The sequence below is a fragment of the Perissodus microlepis genome, chromosome 6 (assembly GCF_051167445.1).
Source record: "Perissodus microlepis isolate ML-2025 ecotype Zambia chromosome 6, ASM5116744v1, whole genome shotgun sequence".
Taxonomy (NCBI): Eukaryota; Metazoa; Chordata; class Actinopteri; order Cichliformes; family Cichlidae; genus Perissodus; species Perissodus microlepis.
The window spans coordinates 16,141,929-16,162,769 of record NC_140466.1 but is presented as its reverse complement, the minus strand read 5'-3'; the positions used below and the strand labels follow the sequence as shown (position 1 = coordinate 16,162,769).

At 40.8% G+C, this 20,841-nt stretch overlaps 2 protein-coding genes and 1 long non-coding RNA gene across 4 annotated transcripts; all 3 read left to right on the top strand.

Moving 5' to 3' along the window:
• The first annotated feature begins 4,115 nt into the window (after window positions 1–4,115).
• LOC146385367 (uncharacterized) lies at window positions 4,116–5,844 on the top strand. Its single transcript, XR_014800480.1, has 3 exons — window positions 4,116–5,017; window positions 5,103–5,459; window positions 5,600–5,844. It is a non-coding gene; the product is annotated as an uncharacterized LOC146385367 (long non-coding RNA).
• Window positions 5,845–11,256: 5,412 nt separating this feature from the next.
• LOC146385366 (uncharacterized) lies at window positions 11,257–15,548 on the top strand. Of its 2 annotated transcripts, none has more exons than XM_084931066.1 (6): window positions 11,257–12,955; window positions 13,103–13,227; window positions 13,339–13,404; window positions 13,504–13,681; window positions 13,776–13,860; window positions 15,416–15,548. In XM_084931066.1, the coding sequence occupies exons 1-5, from the start codon at window positions 12,923–12,925 to the stop codon at window positions 13,833–13,835; spliced, it is 462 nt and encodes a 153-aa protein (XP_084787192.1). In that variant the 5' UTR covers window positions 11,257–12,922; the 3' UTR covers window positions 13,836–13,860; window positions 15,416–15,548. The 2 variants fall into 2 exon arrangements, with proteins under 2 accessions (XP_084787192.1, XP_084787191.1); XM_084931065.1 differs by having other exon boundaries at window positions 13,099–13,227.
• LOC146385365 (ubiquitin carboxyl-terminal hydrolase 46-like) lies at window positions 14,559–20,665 on the top strand. The gene is made up of 18 exons (XM_084929932.1): window positions 14,559–14,661; window positions 15,624–15,750; window positions 16,049–16,121; window positions 16,231–16,314; window positions 16,817–16,872; window positions 17,192–17,291; window positions 17,401–17,484; window positions 17,579–17,679; window positions 17,803–17,859; window positions 17,960–18,091; window positions 18,184–18,307; window positions 18,393–18,544; window positions 18,650–18,749; window positions 18,890–18,966; window positions 19,147–19,255; window positions 19,569–19,626; window positions 19,796–19,953; window positions 20,040–20,665. Exons 1-18 carry the CDS (start codon window positions 14,559–14,561, stop codon window positions 20,043–20,045), a joined length of 1,701 nt encoding a protein of 566 aa, XP_084786058.1. The 3' UTR covers window positions 20,046–20,665.
• Window positions 20,666–20,841: the final 176 nt, after the last annotated feature.

The following is a 20,841-nucleotide window of genomic DNA, read 5'->3' as shown; positions in this document are numbered from 1 at the left end:
AGCTTTGATAAAATTGTAGAGTTATATAAGTTGCAGCGTAATCAATTCTGGAGATATGTCCAAATACATAGTTCATTATCGAAGTGGCTGGGAACCCCCTTGAGTTGTCTTGTGGGCAACCCTATGGAAGTCCTGCTCTCAAGATCACCCTTGGGTAAAGGCATTACCTCTAAGATTTATCACTTATTGCAAGAACGGTCAGCTGACCCTCTCCTTAAAGTTAAGGGCTACTGGGCCCAGGACATGGCATTGGACATATCTTCAGTTGAATGGGATTCATGTTTTCAAAATGTTAATACTATGTATAAAGAAACAGGCAGTAGATTTATTCAACTTAAGATAATCCATAGGTGGCATCGAACACCGCAACAATTGTATAAATGGAACCTGGCCTCTACGGACGAATGTTGGAGATGTGATGGTCAAAATGCTTTGATTTTACATATCTTATGGAGCTGTTCGGCACTTCGGGATTGGTGGGAAAATATAATGGAGGTAATTTTCAGTGTTTTAAAAAGGAGATTTGGTATCTCACCAAAACTGTCCATACTTGGTATAACCACAGAACTTTCTGATGGAGATTTTTCCAGTTATACAAAAAGATGGATTATTTTGGCTCTTACTACAGCCAAACGGGTCCTGCTAAGACATTGGCGGAAAAAGAACCCCCCTCCCTATGAAGAGTGGCTAAAGACAATGGCTAAGTTGGCGTCTTACGAAAAAGTGACTTATGGTTTATTAGACAAATTGCCTCAATATGATTGTATTTGGTCCCCCTTTACAAGCTGGCTTTCTGTAACTTGAAGAACAGAGGAGTAATGACAGAGTGGTGGTGTGGGGATTGGTGTGCGAAGAAAGAATAGGATAACTTCCCTTTGTTTTGTTTTTTGTTGTTGTAGTGTTTTGTTTTGTTGTTGTTTTGTTTTTGTTTGTTTGTTTTTTAAACTATTTATTTATGTAGTTATCCTTAAGCTCTGTTATTGAAGTTTAAAATGAAATAAATAAAAATTGTTGATGATAAAAATAAAAATAAAAAGTTTAAACTTCAAAGCTCATGCATACATGCACATCCAGTGCTCAGTGTCTAATTGTGTGTTTGTGTTTTTACCTTTTTGCAGTAGCGTAGTGAAACATTTAGGCGGTGGATAAATAATGGAAAATAAAATTCAGACTACAGACGGCTTCAGGTGAGTACACGTGGTGCACAAGGACCAAAGCTCACCTTCTCAACCTGGACAAAATGAATTATTTTACACTGATACTGTAAACTTTTGTTTGTGTGTCAGGTTTCCATACATCGGAAACAGCTGCTGCATCTGTAATTCTGTCCATCCAGAGGAGAGTCAGCACTCTACATCAGATCCTTGGCTCACCTATAATGACGCACAGGTGCTGCACACAACTGGCTCTGCAGCTTGTGAGGAACAGCAGCACTCAGCCTACATCCTGTTTTACAAGATTAACGTAAGAAGACACAGCATCTCATCCTGAAGTGAGAGAATGGCACGCCAGCTGCAGCCTAATCCAATCTCTCTTCTTTTCTTTTTTCGGTGCCCAGACACCCTTCAGTTTCATCATGTCATCCCTAACAATAGCTGTAGAGTTGGATGGAGGATGAAGACAGCAGAGAGCAAAAGAAACAGGTAAGAGCAGACAGGTAGTCAGAGTTAACAAAAACTTTTAAAGCCAGTGTAGCTTCTGTTTTGAACACATTTATTGATGACAATTTTACATAAATAAGCAGTGTGTTATACTGTTATCAGATGTGGAGTCTCACTAACCACTTTAATAGTGACTTGTGTCCCAAATACTGTTTATTTGTCTTAGTTACAGATAGTGAAATAAAAATGGAAAATGATTCTTTCATAATTGTATACTCAGCTTGGTCAAGACAATAATTCGAGAACGAGGGGCAGGATTTTGAATTGATGCCATTGGTGCATCTACTAAAGTTCTGGGGTCAGTTTGAATATCAGTGACCTTGACCTCAAGTTCAAAGGTCAAGTTTTCTGAAAATCTTGTGAATGCTACAACTCTGACGAGAAGTAAGTCTCCTAGGTCTTTAAATTTGTATATAGGTGAATCTACTAGGGAGCTGAAGGGTTGCACTGCGGGCCATCTGTAGAGGTGTAGAGTCAACAACCTGTCTCTGAACGTGGACAAAACAAAAGAGATTGTTGACTTCAGGAGAGCACAGTGGGATCACTGCCCACTTAACATGAATGGATCCTCTGTGGAGGTCCTCAAGAGCACCAGATTTCTTGGTGTCCACCTGGCGGAGAACCTCTCCTGCTCCCTCAACACCAGCTCCATAACCAAGAAGGCCCAGCAGCATCTCTACTTCATGCAGAAGCTGAGGAAAGCCCATCTCCCACCATCCATTCTCACCACCTTTTACAGTGGGACTAACGAGAGCATCCTAAGTAGCTGCATCACTGTCTGGTATGGTAACTGCAGCGTATTGGATCGCAGTACCCTACAACGGATTGTGAGAGCAGCTGAGAAGATCATTGGAGCCCCTCTCCCCTCCTTATAACAACCGCTTGCTGGAGGACCCCACACACCCTTCAAACACACTCTTCACCCTGCTGCCTTCTGGAAAGAGGTCCCAGAACATCCGGGCCCTCGCTACCAAACTACGGAAAAGTTTCTTCCCACAAGCCGTCAGACCCCTGAACACTCAGTGACTGCACTGGCACACGCACACCTACACACACGTCACTACCAAGCACTTATCTGCAGTATCTCACACTCATACACATACATACAGACACCAAGTTACTTTTGCACAATACTCAGCATTTTGCACATTTCCATTGTCTTGTGTCTGTATCATCCTGTTCTGTCTAGTTTTGCACTGTTTTGTCTTGTTTATTTTTGCAGCTTATGCACACTGCACTTTATGTAGTCCTGGGTTTGTCCGTATATGTCATATATAGCACCAGGGTCTCGGAGGAACGCTGTCTCATTTCACAAGACACAAAAAAAGTGTCGCTGGTTTCTTTTTAAATTCTGGAAGGTATGTTTTATGGAAAGAGTCACTGTCATCAAGCATTTACTCATCACAGTTAAATGAGAAGAATTAAGAGCAATTTAGCACAGCTATGTCCTCAAATTAAGTTCAAAGATGTTTAAACGTTTGTTGTTTTTTTTTCACAGAAAGGTAAGTTCGAAGAGACTTGCAGGATGTTTCTCTAAATATTTTTTGTGGTGAATAAGCATTTTTGAAGCTTTTAATGAAGCTTCATGGATGATTTCTGTAAAAACTGAATTTTGATCAGAACCAAATGAAGGATTTTGTATTTCATAGGACAAACTTTAAAACTCAATTTAAAGCATGAATAAATTGTTTTTATTTTATTTAAAGATATTCCTATATATCTGCTTCATGAGCTGACAGCTCACTAAAGTGATAAATAATATGAAATAATACCAAATTTTCTAACTGGACACTTTTCATGGAGAGACTCCCTTGGTATGTTTGTTTTATGCCATTACTGATGTTGGTTTTCTTGTTTCTAAACAGAAATTACACAAACAAAACGTGGCAGAGAAGGAAATTCCTTCTACGTCTCATCAGAGGTAAAGAAATGCGCCACTCTTTAATGCTGCTGGAGATATTTATAGCAGTGGTTTAGTTGGAGCTCTTTTATTTCCCTTTTATTGGCATTTTTCTTCCACCTTGTGTATTTACATCTTTTTTACTACTTCTAGTCTTGTCTATTATTTATATGGTTGCAGAGATTAGCGTTTGAAAATGTAGAGTGTAAATGTATAAAATACATGATTTTGTTCATGTTGGTATTCCATTACAGTTATTCACTGTTATTAGCAATCTGTATTAGCAAAATGTACTCCTTCTTATAAATTTCCACAACATTTACACTTTTCTCCTGATCAGCATCCCGGATGCTTCTGTTGCTGCCACACCAGCTAACCCTGAAAATGGTCAAAAGAAGAAGAAGAAGAGAAAATGGAGACACTTCTTCTGCTGTTCCTCGGTTTGCTTTTACACAAAACATATGAAATGCACATTCTCTTTAAAATGCACTTGTTAATTTTACGTGACTTTACTTTTTTAATAAACTTATGTTTGTTCGTCCTCTGCAGCAAACTGACAGCGATGCAGAGGCAGAGACCAACACTGTGAAGACACAAAACAGGTGTCGCTGGTCTCTTTTTAAATCCGGGAAGGTATGTTTTATGGAAAGAGTCACTGTCATCAAGCATTTAAATGAGAGCAATTAAGAGCAATGAGGCACACAGCTATGTCCTTTATATATAGCAGGTAAGAAGCACCACGGAAAAGATCCCAGCAGACCTGATTTGGGACACTTTGATTATGGAGCTTCTGGACCAAGAGAGTGGATGGGAGCATGTGTTTAACAGGTAAGAGAAAGACGTCCTCCAAAATGTTTCAACTTCAAAGCTCATGCATACATGCACATACACTGCTCAGCATCCTGACATCTTTCCTAATTTTGTGTTTGTGTTTTTACCTTTTTGGAGCAGTGTAGCATGCGGTGGAAAAATAATAGAAAGTCAAACTGAGACTATAGACTGCTTCGGGTGAGTACACGTGGTGCACAAAGACCAAAGCTCACTTTGTCAAAGTGGAGAAAATGAATTCTTTTACACTGATACTGTAAACGTTGTGCGTGTGTGTCAGGTTTCCAAACATCGGAAACACCTGCTACATGAACTCCTGCCTGCAGAGCCTCCTCAACATTGAGGAGTTCATAAGAGACATCAGGCGTCAGGAGGTTTTGTGGAGCACAGATCCAGAAGCTCAGCTCTTAAGGTGAGCAACGTCAACCTTCTACTTTCTTCAAAAACCTGAAGAACAAAGAGATCTAACAGCAGAAATGTCTGTTTACCCTTTCCTTTCTACAGAAGGCTCATTGATGTCAGGGACTGTCATGAGTCAACAGATTATGGCCTTAAAGATCACCACCTAAGAGCTTTTAAGAAGGCATTCAGCAATCAAGCTCCTGAATACACCGGCAGTGCACAGAAAGTGCGTCAGCTATTTGGACATTTCGTTTTTTGCTTTACCTTCTGATTTTGATGTACTGTTTTAAATCTCTCTGCTTTTCTTTCAGGACGCTCATGAATTCCTAACATTGTTCCTCAATGAGGTCAAAAGGCTCACACCTCACCTGGAGAGGAACGCAGCTCTCCTGGGCCAAAGTTATACCTGCCCAGTAGAAGACCATCACATTTTTAAAATGGAAAACATGAGGACATGCAAGAGGTAAGCCTGTCTTTCAGAAACGCAGAGCTGGTTGCAATATTTTCATATACCTCTTTTCCACCTACCTGATCTTTACTTTAACTACGTTACTCCTGAAATGTGTAGCTGCGGTCACCAATCATCACAGCAAGAGGAATTCACCAGCTTGTCTCTTGACCTGGTTCCAGAGGGGTCTGTTATAAACATGTTAGAGACATACTTGAAGGTAAGATCACAAATTCCAATAGAGTTGTAGTGTCAGCGATCTTAACACACCTTTTTTGTTAGTGTTTGTGTGTATGTGTGTGTGCATATGTTGAGATTTCTTTCTAACATAAAGCCTGTTTTCTCTGTGCTGTTGTTCAGGAACAAGAAATAGAATTTCGCTGTGATTGTGGAGGGACGGCCTCAGAACTGAAGTCGTCTTTTGATACACTGCCAAGGTGAGTAAGGTCACATCAGAATTGATCGACTGACCAGGTTTCCAAACTGTGGCGCATCAAATATCAGAGTTTTTCGAGACAATACTTGAGCAGTCGTTTTCTCCCATCTTCTGTTTGTGTTTGAAACTCATTCTTCTTATTTTCTACCTTGTTTGTTTTATTTTTTTTCTTTTCTGCCAGAGTTCTGATCTTGCATCTGGAGAGGTTTGGCTTTACACAAACCTACAAGATTCAGAAGGTGGATGACCCCGTCAGGCTGCAGAGGGACTTGGTGGTGCCATCCAATCAGGTAAAAACAGACTGCAGAACGTCTCAGGCTACGTCCACACTAGCCCTGATAGATTTGAAAACTCCGTGTCCACACTAGCGTTTTCAGTCATTTTCAAATAGTTGTGCGTCTGCATTGAAACGGCCGAAAACGCTTACGTTCCAGTCCTGCGCATGCGCAAAAGTGAGTGAGAATAACAGAATTTGAAGAAAAGCTATCCGGAGCATGTACAAACTGATATTAATCTTTTTTAGGGCTGTCAAAGTTGAGAGCAATCAAAACAACTGCTGTATAATGCACTCGGCTATCTTTGTTTAATTGCTCACATGACTGCATCACATGACTAAAATGCGTCATCGTTTTAGAAAGTCTGCATTTTCGAGTGTCCACACTGCGACGGGACTGCTCCGTTTTCAAATGTATGCGTTTTCGAGAGCGTTTTCAAGATGCTGTGTTTTTCCTTGAGGAAAACGCCGTCTCAGTGTGGACGGGAGGTCAAAGCGGAGAGAAAACGATGTGTTTTCAAACGAAAACGCATTCGTGTGGACGTAGCCTCAGCAAATCAGCTTAATTATGGCACTGATGTGAGACTTTATGAAACTAACACTCTTTGGATTTGTTCCTTCTCAGGGTGGTGGCTGTTATAGTCTTGTCAGCATCATTAGTCATTATGGAGGCACAGAGTCAGGTAAAACAACAGACTTGTGACAAACAGAAAATGAAAACTTGCTACTTTTCAGTGAAGGACTCACACACAAAAGCTTTTGATGTTCTAAGAAGCACTAAGTCAAAATCACTGTTTGCTTGAATCAGTTGACTTCCAGAAGTTGGATTCATTTGTCTTAATGTGATTTCAGGACACTACATCTGTAGTTCTGTCCATCCTGAGGAGAGTCAGCACTCTACATCAGATCGCTGGCTCACCTATAATGACGCACAGGTGCTCCACACAACTGGATCTGCAGCTTGTGAGGAACAGCAGCACTCGGCCTACATGCTGTTTTACAAGAGAAACGTAAGAAGACACAGCATCTCATCCTGAAGTGAGAGAATTTTTAAATGTCCTGTTACCTTGTTAACCAGTTTTGTCTTCATTCTCAGTTCTGAAACAGGAAATGGAAGGAAGGAAGGAAGTTAAGGTCATCATCATGCTGAGAAGGAAAAGCAGTCGTCCCAGCCCACCATCGCACACTGGAGGACAAGTACTGGTAAGTATTGCCCTCAGGAGGAAGGGTCCTCCCAGAGAGCCTGGTTCCTCCCAAGATTTCTTCCTCCAGGAGGGAGTTTTTTCTTGCCACCGTCGCCCCACATTCACTGGTCTCATCAGCAGGGACATTTTTAACATCCTAAGACCTGAACTCTTTCATGGCATGCATTTTTCATTTCTCTGTGCCATTTGGGTTGATTGGGACCTGATGAATGTAAAAACAAAGACATCAGATTCGGACTATCTTTTTTTTGTTTCTCAAAACAATGAGATCCACATATGAGGACGTTCATTTTAAATTTCGATTGAACAGTGGCAGTGTAATGTCCTCCCTCATAAGTGGATATCAGGTTTTTGAAGAGCAAAATTTTGTATTTTGGTCTAGACAACCCAAAATGTTATGTCCACATATGTGGACACCAGGTCCTAGGAGGTTAAAACAAATCTACTAGTAGTGCACCACTACTAGAGATCGTCCTTTTCTGGACCAGTGTTTGGCTTGCTCTCTGGCAACAAATTAGTGCTGTCAGTGTTAACGTTATTTTAACTAATGACGTTTACGCTGACATCACTAATTTTATAGTTATTATTATTAATATTATTATTAATTTATTTGTAAAAGAAATTAAATAAAAAAAAACAAAGAAATTATTTAATTCTTTGTTATTTTGTTTTATTAAAATCAAAATAACAACAAAACAAAAATAACTAATAAAAAAATATTAAAAGTATTCAGCAGTGTTTTGTGAAATTTGTAATGAGCCTTAGTTAAGTTGATGTCACAGAAGTTTCTGAATCATTTAGATTGTTCAACAAACTGATTCACTCAGGTAAAGATGGTAAGCTGGAGCAATGGTACCCTTGGAGTTCAGTTTAAGTTTTCAGACAAACATTCACTCGATCAGTTGCAGCTTCTGCTTTTAAATAAATGATTTAGCTGCAAATGTTTAGCTGCAGGTAGCAAAGTCCAAAAGTGACAACATTTCCACTGCAGTCTCTCCAGAAATGGCTTATAAAATTTTGACCAAATTAGACATTTATCCTTGGATCATTGACAACCCTGTAGGGTGAAAATCTTTAATTGTACCTTTTATAACATTTTAACAAGTTACTGTCTCCTGCTGCATGTTTCCTGTTTTGGCTGAACTTCATCAGCTCAAAAAACTCACCGTGCTGTGGTGTACTAAATGACCTCATGTACAGGACACACTGAAGGCAGGTTTGCAACGTTTAATCAACAAAGTCAAGATCAGTTAACAACAGCTGAACTAAAGACTTTCTTTTTCTCATTGATAAAATGAGGTCCATGCCAATGTGCTCAAATGGGACCTCCATTAATGGTGAGGGGCATAAAGGTGCTTTTTAAATGACCAGCTGGTTCACCAGCTGACACCACTGGACGCACACCATCGGCGCACATCCAAACATGCAAAAAATGCAAGATGGTGGTGTGCACAGATACAGCGGCTCTATGCTCTCCACTTACCCAATTTCACTGTGCAAGAAACTGCACAATGACAATAAAAAGCTCTAAGTCTAAAACAGTTTCCTGGCCAGTAAAATCGGGCAATTATTCGCTCCAGAGTTTTATCTTATTCCAGGTGACCAGCCATCGACTTGTAATGAGCCAGCTAAAACAATAATTTCTCAGTGGCTCTTCTGGCACCAACAAGTGGGTGTGTTCTTCCATCGTGCAAGTGTCACGACACACTGAACATGGTCTGTCCCTACTCGTTACAACATGTGGAAATGTCAGTGCTATGTCAGGGCGCACTATTTGACTATCAGCTTTCATCATTTGATCAAAGGGCCAGTTGCATAATGCCATTATCTTCTGTGTAGCGAATTGCTGGAACGGGCAACCCAAACGCCACGTGTCCCTGTTGGTGGTGTGTGCAGGCCTACATACTGCCCTATTGAGCTACTAAACCCCGACCAATCAGTTTTCAGATTTAAGGGGTATGATGGCCGTCAGCTAACTGCAGCCGTTACTCTATGCATTTTCCCCCGATATTTCTTTTCCACCAGTACTATGGGGTATTTGTGAATATCCATGACCGACCCGGCCAGCTGGTCTTTGGACAGGGTCACGGCAGTTTCAAGATTTAAAAAAAATCCCTTTCACTGACAGACTGAAGGAAAGCTCCTCAAAAATGGAGGGTCTTCAAGCTCCTCAGTGGCAGGAAAAGGTTTCCCGGACCCAGTGTTGTATATTTGTTTCCCAAAAGATTGAAATAGTGGAGAGAAATCAGGTTCTGAAACCATCCAGAAGACAAAGTCTCCAACTGGTTTGTGGAAGTCCAGTTTCTCCAAATTAATCAGCGGGTGAAATGTCTCTTCATGGATGGTTTTGATTCTGTTGTTGTTCACAAACAAAGCCCTCAAAGCAGCATATGAAAGAAAGTCATCTTTCATTGTTGTCTCCAGCGTGTTAAAAGAGAGATCGAGCTCAGTGATGAGTTTTGAAGCGGCTGCAGGGACTTCTCGAAGGTTTTGACTCAAACGGTCGCAGGATGTTGTTCACAGTGGTGACACTGTTGACTGGTGATTGACAAGCACTGAGATACTAACATGACAAACACAAGAAACATCATGACTTATTCTCCTGAGTGCCTGCAAAACACAAAATCAAACTCAAAGCTTTTCTCTCAGGTGCTGGTGTGGCACAATCTAATGATAAAAAAAGGTCATGCTAACAGCTTTTGGAGCACAGCTCCACAAAATAACAGCTTTTGGAGCACAAAATGCATTACAGGTAAACCCAGTACCCAAACATGTTAACAAGGATAAAGAAAAAATCTGAAACAAAAGCAGGTAGTGTGGTGATTTATGTTGTGAGGATGCTTTCACTCCCATCAAAGTCACCCAGTGTTGAGAACCCAAATGAGCCCAGAAACCTCAAGTGGCTGCAACCAACAGCGAACGCCAAGAAGTGCATGCTGAGCCAGAAACATGCAGAAAACCCAAAAGAGGCAAGACAGCACATCTTGGTCCCACTCAGGCAGTACGAACACCTGGAAAGAGGAGCCCACAGTTCAGACCCAAGGTCACTGGTAAGGACACCAGCCAGTTTTAAGTCTAGTTTCATTTTAGTTAGTGTTATGGCCTGTCTAAGGGTGGCCAGACCATAATATAGGGGTGATCCACCCCTGTCTGACCCCAAGCAGCACATCACACAACCAGTACAATTTTGATGGTGATTTATTTACAGTGATTGAATTCTAACAAAGGAAAGGAGCGAACTATAGCTTCGGGGTGGACCCCAAAACAACAAACAAGAGGGACCGTATCAAAAGGATGTACAAAACTTATTTATGAAAAGAATAAAACCAAATGACAGTGTCTTATCTCCCTAACTAACAAAAACATAAGAAAAGGGTAATCAAATAAAAAGGCAGTCCACCCCTACATGCTCCTGTATAAAGAAACAGGTAACACAAAGCCTGCCGGTTGAGGTCCATGGCGGTGTCATCTCATATGTTGTCTCCAGGTCATTAGCCAATCTGTATGGTCCGTCCCATGGATGCACCAATCACGGAAAGGCACCTGCACACTCAGATTTACATATGAGACAACATTACAACAACAGTCGTAACATTAACTAAAAATGTTTTTCATCATCTCGTTTTAACTTCTGGTTTAGCTTCAGCTAACTAAAACTAAATGGACCTTGGAGATAATCACATCTTAATAGAGTGAACTGTATAAAAGATAGGACCATTGCAACTTTACTGCAGCACTTCACCCTTTCACATAGTCCCAGCTCTTCTCTGTCATGTTTTATGGTGCTGCAAATGTCTTCAGTTGGTGAAAGGTCTGGACTGCTGGTGTCTTGTTGTGCTTGCTATGCATCCCTGACTCTTTTCTTCTTTCTGCATCAAGTAAGGAATGTAGTGAAAGTTCCCAAGAGGTTAAAAACACCACTGAAAAAATGCCATCAGACCTGAGTTGGGACACTTGGATTATGGAGCTTCTGGACCAAGAGAGTGGATGGGAGCATGTGTTTAACAAGTAAGAGAATAATGTCCCCCAAAATGTCCCGAACTAACAAAAACATGAGAAAAGGGTAATCAAATAAAAAGGCAGTCCACCCCCACATGCTCCTGTATAAAGAAACAGGTAACACAAAGCCTGCTGGTTGAGGTCCATGGCGGTGTCATCTTATATGTTGTCTCCAGGTCAATATCTTTATTAGGTGGATAAAGATATTATATTTTGGCGAGCTCAGACAAGGAGGAGACGGAGGTATCGTTTGGTCTTGCTTTCCGTGAGCTAGCCAGGGAGCACAGCCGTTTATTAACATCTGCAGAAGAACACTGCCGCTAGCTAACTGCTCAGCACGGCAACAGAACAGCAACAACAACACACAGGGCGCCCTCTGACCCCGGAAGGACACACCGTCGCAGCCAGAGGGCGTCACCCGTCACTATGGTAACATAAACAAAACATCACAAACAGAACCCCGAACAGCCCTGACCCGCTACATAGCCCCCACCTAAGGGGTCAGTCGTCCCCGACGACCCCATTACCCCACACAAAGTCCTGCAAATGTCCAGGTGCCTTCTTTTGGCGCACCGGCCGGTCTCGACCGGCGGGGGAAAAGTCCCTCGGGTCAGAACATGGGGTGCCACCAGCATCCCCTGCCCCGGCGTCTGCCGGAGCGAGCGGTCGGTACGGTGAGAGCCTGTCCCGGTGCAACACCACCATGCGCCCCGGGCCCGGCATGCGGATACGGTACACCACTTCTGTTAGCCGCTCCACGACCTCCGCCGGCCCTTGCCAGTGACTCCTCTCTAATAAATAGGGATATGCGAGAAAAAAGAAATGGGCAAAATGCCCTTTTAATTATTAAAGCCAGAGTCATGGACGTTGCTAAAATCTATGCATTTGCTGCCATCTAGTGGTCAAGAGACCAAAGCAGAGACAATAATACTGTTATTGTACTCAAGTATTTTCTAATTAATTCTAAGTAATTTCACTTTTTGTTTTTAATCCAGCTCAGTTTTAGTTAGTGCAGTGACAGTTTGCTTGTTTCAGTTTCATATTTCAGTTTTGAAAATGTTTAGTAGTTTACAGGGTTCATAACTACGCTGATAATGAGCCTCATCCTCCTTTTGTTCGGACTTTTCCATGGTCATCCACCCGCGTGTACACATTACATCAGAAGAGACACCACAACACAGAGTTAACACTGCATTACAATAAGAAAAAAAGACCTGGTGCTGGAAAAAAACGGAGGGAATAAGATTAGTGCTGTTAAAGTCAATGAGCTGTCAAAATAGGCTAGATGTTCTGCAGACCCTGTTCACACAACATAGCTGACTGAAGAAAAATGTAAAATATTATTTACCTTACCATAAACTGACTTTAATATTGTTTAATTTGATTTTAAATAATATGCTCAACTGTGTGCCAAAACTGAGGATCAAGCTACAATTCAACTCACGAGTCTTACTTTAATCGGTGTAATGTTTTCTAACTTGGAGACCCAAAACAGGCTATGTTAGCTTAATTTTAACAGCAATGAGTAAAGGAATTGGGGGTCGGACCCTTCGTGTTTTCAGCCTAAGAGAGATATCAAGGCACAGATAACTTAACCACCTCAACTGCTATACCAAAATAAATCCTTGAGGGTTTTATTTATGTTGTTTTTAGCCTGTTTGAGCTTCAGTCAATATTAGCTAATATGCCTGTTAGCTAATGCACTATAAGCTAACAGGAAGTTCGGAGGATCCAGTGCAGGTCATCTATCCCCGAGCAGGACAACCAGAATGTCCCCAGGGTGTAATTACAGACAACCCCAGGTAAGTGCTTTTAATACTTTGGCAAATTGCGGGTCAAAATAAGCATTGGTGGTCGAATGCTGTTCTCCAGAGAGAGAATATTTGTTTGGTGTCTTGTTGTGCTTGCTATGCATCGCTGACTCATTTCTTCTTTCTGCATCAAGTAAGGAATGTAGTGAAAGTTCCCAAGAGGTTAAAAACACCACTGAAAAAATGCCATCAGACCTGAGTTGGGACACTTGGATTATGGAGCTTCTGGACCAAGAGAGTGGATGGGAGCATGTGTTTAACAAGTAAGAGAATAACGTCCCCCAAAATGTTTATACTTCAAAGCTCATGCATACATGCACATCCAGTGCTCAGCGTCTAATTGTGTGTTTGTGTTTTTACCTTTTTTGCAATAGCGTAGTGAAACATTTGGGCGGTGGAAAAATAATGGAAAATAAAATTCAGACTACAGACGGCTTCAGGTGAGTACACGTGGTGCACAAGGACCAAAGCTCACCTTCTCAACCTGGACAAAATGAATTGTTTTACACTGATACTGTAAACTTTTGTTTGTGTGTCAGGTTTCCATACATTTTAAACAGCTGCTGCATCTGTAATTCTGTCCATCCTGAGGAGAGTCCACACTCTACATCAGATCCTTGGCTCACCTATAATGACGCACAGGTGCTGCACACAACTGGATCTGCAGCTTGTGAGGAACAGCAGCACTCAGCCTACATCCTGTTTTACAAGATTAACGTAAGAAGACACAGCATCTCATCCTGAAGTGAGAGAATGGCACGCCAGCTGCAGCCTAATCCAATCTCTCTTCTTTTCTTTTTTCGGTGCCCAGACACCCTTCAGTTTCATCATGTCATCCCTAACAATAGCTGTAGAGTTGGATGGAGGATGAAGACAGCAGAGAGCAAAAGAAACAGGTAAGAGCAGACAGGTAGTCAGAGTTAACAAAAACTTTTAAAGCCAGTGTAGCTTCTGTTTTGAACACATTTATTGATGACAATTTTACATAAATAAGCAGTGTGTTATACTGTTATCAGATGTGGAGTCTCACTAACCACTTTAATAGTGACTTGTGTCCCAAATACTGTTTATTTGTCTTAGTTACAGATAGTGAAATAAAAATGGAAAATGATTGTTTCATAATTGTATACTCAGCTTGGTCAAGACAATAATTCGAGAACGAGAAGCGTAGGATTTTGAATTGATACCATTGGTGCATTTACTAAAGTTCTGGGGTCAGTTTGAATATCAGTGACCTTGACCTCGAGTTCAAGTTTTCTGAAAATCTTGTGAATGCTACAACTCTGTGACGAGAAGTAAGTCTCCTAGGTCTTTAAATTTGTATATAGGTGAATCTACTAGGAAGCTGAAGGGTTGCACTGCGGGCCATCTGTAGAGGTGTAGAGTCAACAACCTGTCTCTGAACGTGGACAAAACAAAAGAGATTGTTGACTTCAGGAGAGCACAGTGGGATCACTGCCCACTTAACATGAATGGATCCTCTGTGGAGGTCGTCAAGAGCACCAGATTTCTTGGTGTCCACCTGGCGGAGAACCTCTCCTGCTCCCTCAACACCAGCTCCATAACCAAGAAGGCCCAGCAGCATCTCTACTTCATGCAGAAGCTGAGGAAAGCCCATCTCCCACCATCCATTCTCACCACCTTTTACAGTGGGACTAACGAGAGCATCCTAAGTAGCTGCATCACTGTCTGGTATGGTAACTGCAGCGTATTGGATCGCAGTACCCTACAACGGATTGTGAGAGCAGCTGAGAAGATCATTGGAGCCCCTCTCCCCTCCTTATAACAACCGCTTGCTGGAGGACCCCACACACCCTTCAAACACACTCTTCACCCTGCTGCCTTCTGGAAAGAGGTCCCAGAACATCCGGGCCCTCGCTACCAAACTACGGAAAAGTTTCTTCCCACAAGCCGTCAGACCCCTGAACACTCAGTGACTGGACTGGCACACGCACACCTACACACACGTCACTACCAAGCACTTATCTGCAGTATCTCACACTCATACACATACATACAGACACCAAGTTACTTTTGCACAATACTCAGCATTTTGCACATTTCCATTGTCTTGTGTCTGTATCGTCCTGTTCTGTCTAGTTTTGCACTGTTTTGTCTTGTTTATTTTTGCAGTTTATGCACACTGCACTTTATGTAGTCCTGGGTTTGTCCGTATATGTCATATATAGCACCAGGGTCTCGGAGGAACGCTGTCTCATTTCACTCTGTACAGTACCTCTGCACGTGGTTAAAATGACAATAAAAGCCACTTGACTTGACCTGTTTTTGTAGCAGTTGCTTGGAGACGAGTACCATACAGTTCAAATGAGCATACATTCCAAAATATGCAAATTAGCCCCATACATCATAATGATGATGTTTGCTGTTCAGGGTATGAACATTCTATGCTGAAAGTTTATAAATATACAACCTTTGACTGCTTGTTTTCAGTTGAACTTTTGCAAAGCTGAGGAGATTTTCGCTGCGATCACCTCAAGTCCAAAGATGTTTAAACTTCTTTTTCACAGAAAGGTAAGTTTGAAGAGACTCGCAGCACATTTCTCTGAATATTTTCTTATGGTAAATAAGCATTTTTGAAGCTTTTACGGAAGCTTCTTGGATGATTTCTGTAAAAACTGAATTTTGAATCCAAATGAAGGATTTTGTATTTTCATACCATATACTTTCTTTTATGCCATTACTGATGTTGGTTTTCTTGTTTCTAAACAGAAATCACACAAACAAAACGTGGCAGAGAAGGAAATTCCTTCTACGTCTCATCAGAGGTAAAGAAATGCGCCACTCTTTAATGCTGCTGGAGATATTTATAGCAGTGGTTTAGTTGGAGCTCTTTTATTTCCCTTTTATTGGTGTTTTGTAGTTACATCTTTTTTACTACTTCTAGTCTTGTCTATAATTTATATTGATTCAGAGATTAGCGTTTGAAAATGTAGAGTGTAAATGTACAAAATACATGATTTTGTTCCATTACAGTTATTAATTTTTATCTGCAATCTCCAGCATGTACTCCTTGTTAAAAATTTCCACTTTGAAAAATAACATTTACACTTTTGTCCTCATCAGCATCCCGGATGCTTCTGTTGCTGAAAATGGTCAAAAGAAGAAGAGAAAATGGAGACACCTCTGCTGTTCCTCGGTTTGCTTTTACACAAAACATATGAAATGCACATTCTCTTTAAATTGCACTTGTTAATTTAAAGTGACTTTACTTTTTTAATAAACGTATGTTTGTTCGTCCTCTGCAGCAAACTGACAGCGATGCAGAGGCAGAGACCAACACTGTGAAGACACAAAAAAAGTGTCGCTGGTTTCTTTTTAAATTCTGGAAGGTATGTTTTATGGAAAGAGTCACTGTCATCAAGCATTTACTCATCACAGTTAAATGAGAAGAATTAAGAGCAATTTAGCACAGCTATGTCCTCAAATTAAGTTCAAAGATGTTTAAACGTTTTTTTTTTTCACAGAAAGGTAAGTTCGAAGAGACTTGCAGGATGTTTCTCTAAATATTTTTTGTGGTGAATAAGCATTTTTGAAGCTTTTAATGAAGCTTCATGGATGATTTCTGTAAAAACTGAATTTTGATCAGAACCAAATGAAGGATTTTGTATTTCACAGGACAAACTTTAAAACTGAATTTAAAGCATGAATAAATTGTTTTTATTTTATTTAAAGATATTCCTATATATCTGCTTCATGAGCTGACAGCTCACTAAAGTGATAAATAATATGAAATAATACCAAATTTTCTAACTGGACACTTTTCATGGAGAGACTCCCTTGGTATGTTTGTTTTATGCCATTACTGATGTTGGTTTTCTTGTTTCTAAACAGAAATTACACAAACAAAACGTGGCAGAGAAGGAAATTCCTTCTACGTCTCATCAGAGGTAAAGAAATGCGCCACTCTTTAATGCTGCTGGAGATATTTATAGCAGTGGTTTAGTTGGAGCTCTTTTATTTCCCTTTTATTGGCATTTTTCTTCCACCTTGTGTATTTACATCTTTTTTACTACTTCTAGTCTTGTCTATTATTTATATGGTTGCAGAGATTAGCGTTTGAAAATGTAGAGTGTAAATGTATAAAATACATGATTTTGTTCATGTTGGTATTCCATTACAGTTATTCACTGTTATTAGCAATCTGTATTAGCAAAATGTACTCCTTCTTATAAATTTCCACAACATTTACACTTTTCTCCTGATCAGCATCCCGGATGCTTCTGTTGCTGCCACACCAGCTAACCCTGAAAATGGTCAAAAGAAGAAGAAGAAGAGAAAATGGAGACACTTCTTCTGCTGTTCCTCGGTTTGCTTTTACACAAAACATATGAAATGCACATTCTCTTTAAAATGCACTTGTTAATTTTAAGTGACTTTACTTTTTTAATAAACTTATGTTTGTTCGTCCTCTGCAGCAAACTGACAGCGATGCAGAGGCAGAGAGCAACACAGTGAAGACACAAAAAAGGTCTCGCTGGTCTCTTTTTAAATCCGGGAAGGTATGTTTTATGGAAAGAGTCACTGTCATCAAGCATTTAAATGAGAGCAATTAAGAGCAATGAGGCACACAGCTATGTCCTTTATATATAGCAGGTAAGAAGCACCACGGAAAAGATCCCAGCAGACCTGATTTGGGACACTTTGATTATGGAGCTTCTGGACCAAGAGAGTGGATGGGAGCATGTGTTTAACAGGTAAGAGAAAGACGTCCTCCAAAATGTTTCAACTTCAAAGCTCATGCATACATGCACATACACTGCTCAGCATCCTGACATCTTTCCTAATTTTGTGTTTGTGTTTTTACCTTTTTGGAGCAGTGTAGCATGCGGTGGAAAAATAATAGAAAGTCAAACTGAGACTATAGACTGCTTCGGGTGAGTACACGTGGTGCACAAAGACCAAAGCTCACTTTGTCAAAGTGGAGAAAATGAATTCTTTTACACTGATACTGTAAACGTTGTGCGTGTGTGTCAGGTTTCCAAACATCGGAAACACCTGCTACATGAACTCCTGCCTGCAGAGCCTCCTCAACATTGAGGAGTTCATAAGAGACATCAGGCGTCAGGAGGTTTTGTGGAGCACAGATCCAGAAGCTCAGCTCTTAAGGTGCGCTACGTCAACCTTCTACTTTCTTCAAAAACCTGAAGAACAAAGAGATCTAACAGCAGAAATGTCTGTTTACCCTTTCCTTTCTACAGAAGGCTCATTGATGTCAGGGACTGTCATGAGTCAACAGATTATGGCCTTAAAGATCACCACCTAAGAGCTTTTAAGAAGGCATTCAGCAGTCAAGCTCCTGAATACACCGGCAGTGCACAGAAAGTGCGTCAGCTATTTGGACATTTCGTTTTTTGCTTTACCTTCTGATTTTGATGTACTGTTTTAAATCTCTCTGCTTTTCTTTCAGGACGCTCATGAATTCCTAACATTGTTCCTCAATGAGGTCAAAAGGCTCACACCTCACCTGGAGAGGAACGCAGCTCTCCTGGGCCAAAGTTATACCTGCCCAGTAGAAGACCATCACATTTTTAAAATGGAAAACATGAGGACATGCAAGAGGTAAGCCTGTCTTTCAGAAACGCAGAGCTGGTTGCAATATTTTCATATACCTCTTTTCCACCTACCTGATCTTTACTTTAACTACGTTACTCCTGAAATGTGTAGCTGCGGTCACCAATCATCACAGCAAGAGGAATTCACCAGCTTGTCTCTTGACCTGGTTCCAGAGGGGTCTGTTATAAACATGTTAGAGACATACTTGAAGGTAAGATCACAAATTCCAATAGAGTTGTAGTGTCAGCGATCTTAACACACCTTTTTTGTTAGTGTTTGTGTGTATGTGTGTGTGCATATGTTGAGATTTCTTTCTAACATAAAGCCTGTTTTCTCTGTGCTGTTGTTCAGGAACAAGAAATAGAATTTCGCTGTGATTGTGGAGGGACGGCCTCAGAACTGAAGTCGTCTTTTGATACACTGCCAAGGTGAGTAAGGTCACATCAGAATTGATCGACTGACCAGGTTTCCAAACTGTGGCGCATCAAATATCAGAGTTTTTCGAGACAATACTTGAGCAGTCGTTTTCTCCCATCTTCTGTTTGTGTTTGAAACTCATTCTTCTTATTTTCTACCTTGTTTGTTTTATTTTTTTTCTTTTCTGCCAGAGTTCTGATCTTGCATCTGAAGAGGTTTGGCTTTACACAAACCTACAAGATTCAGAAGGTGGATGACCCCGTCAGGCTGCAGAGGGACTTGGTGGTGCCATCCAATCAGGTAAAAACAGACTGCAGAACGTCTCAGGCTACGTCCACACTAGCCCTGATAGATTTGAAAACTCCGTGTCCACACTGCGACGGGACTGCTCCGTTTTCAAATGTATGCGTTTTCGAGAGCGTTTTCAAGATGCTGTGTTTTTCCTTGAGGAAAACGCCGTCTCAGTGTGGACGGGAGGTCAAAGCGGAGAGAAAACGATGTGTTTTCAAACGAAAACGCATTCGTGTGGACGTAGCCTCAGCAAATCAGCTTAATTATGGCACTGATGTGAGACTTTATGAAACTAACACTCTTTGGATTTGTTCCTTCTCAGGGTGGTGGCTGTTATAGTCTTGTCAGCATCATTAGTCATTATGGAGGCACAGAGTCAGGTAAAACAACAGACTTGTGACAAACAGAAAATGAAAACTTGCTACTTTTCAGTGAAGGACTCACACACAAAAGCTTTTGATGTTCTAAGAAGCACTAAGTCAAAATCACTGTTTGCTTGAATCAGTTGACTTCCAGAAGTTGGATTCATTTGTCTTAATGTGATTTCAGGACACTACATCTGTAGTTCTGTCCATCCTGAGGAGAGTCAGCACTCTACATCAGATCGCTGGCTCACCTATAATGACGCACAGGTGCTCCACACAACTGGATCTGCAGCTTGTGAGGAACAGCAGCACTCGGCCTACATGCTGTTTTACAAGAGAAACGTAAGAAGACACAGCATCTCATCCTGAAGTGAGAGAATTTTTAAATGTCCTGTTATCTTGTTAACCAGTTTTGTCTTCATTCTCAGTTCTGAAACAGGAAATGGAAGGAAGGAAGGAAGTTAAGGTCATCATCATGCTGAGAAGAAACAACACTCGTCCCAGCCCACCATCGCACACTGGAGGACAAGTACTGGTAAGTATTGCCCTCAGGAGGAAGGGTCCTCCCAGAGAGCCTGGTTCCTCCCAAGATTTCTTCCTCCAGGAGGGAGTTTTTTCTTGCCACCGTCGCCCCACATTCACTGGTCTCATCAGCAGGGACATTTTTAACATCCTAAGACCTGAACTCTTTCATGGCATGCATTTTTCATTTCTCTGTGCCATTTGGGTTGATTGGGACCTGATGAATGTAAAAACAAAGACATCAGATTCGGACTATCTTTTTTTTGTTTCTCAAAACAATGAGATCCACATATGAGGACGTTCATTTTAAATTTCGATTGAACAGTGGCAGTGTAATGTCCTCCCTCATAAGTGGATGTCAGGTTTTTGAAGAGCAAAATTTTGTATTTTGGTCTAGACAACCCAAAATGTTATGTCCACATATGTGGACACCAGGTCCTAGGAGGTTAAAACAAATCTACTAGTAGTGCACCACTACTAGAGATCGTCCTTTTCTGGACCAGTGTTTGGCTTGCTCTCTGGCAACAAATTAGTGCTGTCAGTGTTAACGTTATTTTAACTAATGACGTTTACGCTGACATCACTAATTTTATAGTTATTATTATTAATATTATTATTAATTTATTTGTAAAAGAAATTAAATTAAAAAAAACAAAGAAATTATTTAATTCTTTGTTATTTTGTTTTATTAAAATTAAAATAACAACA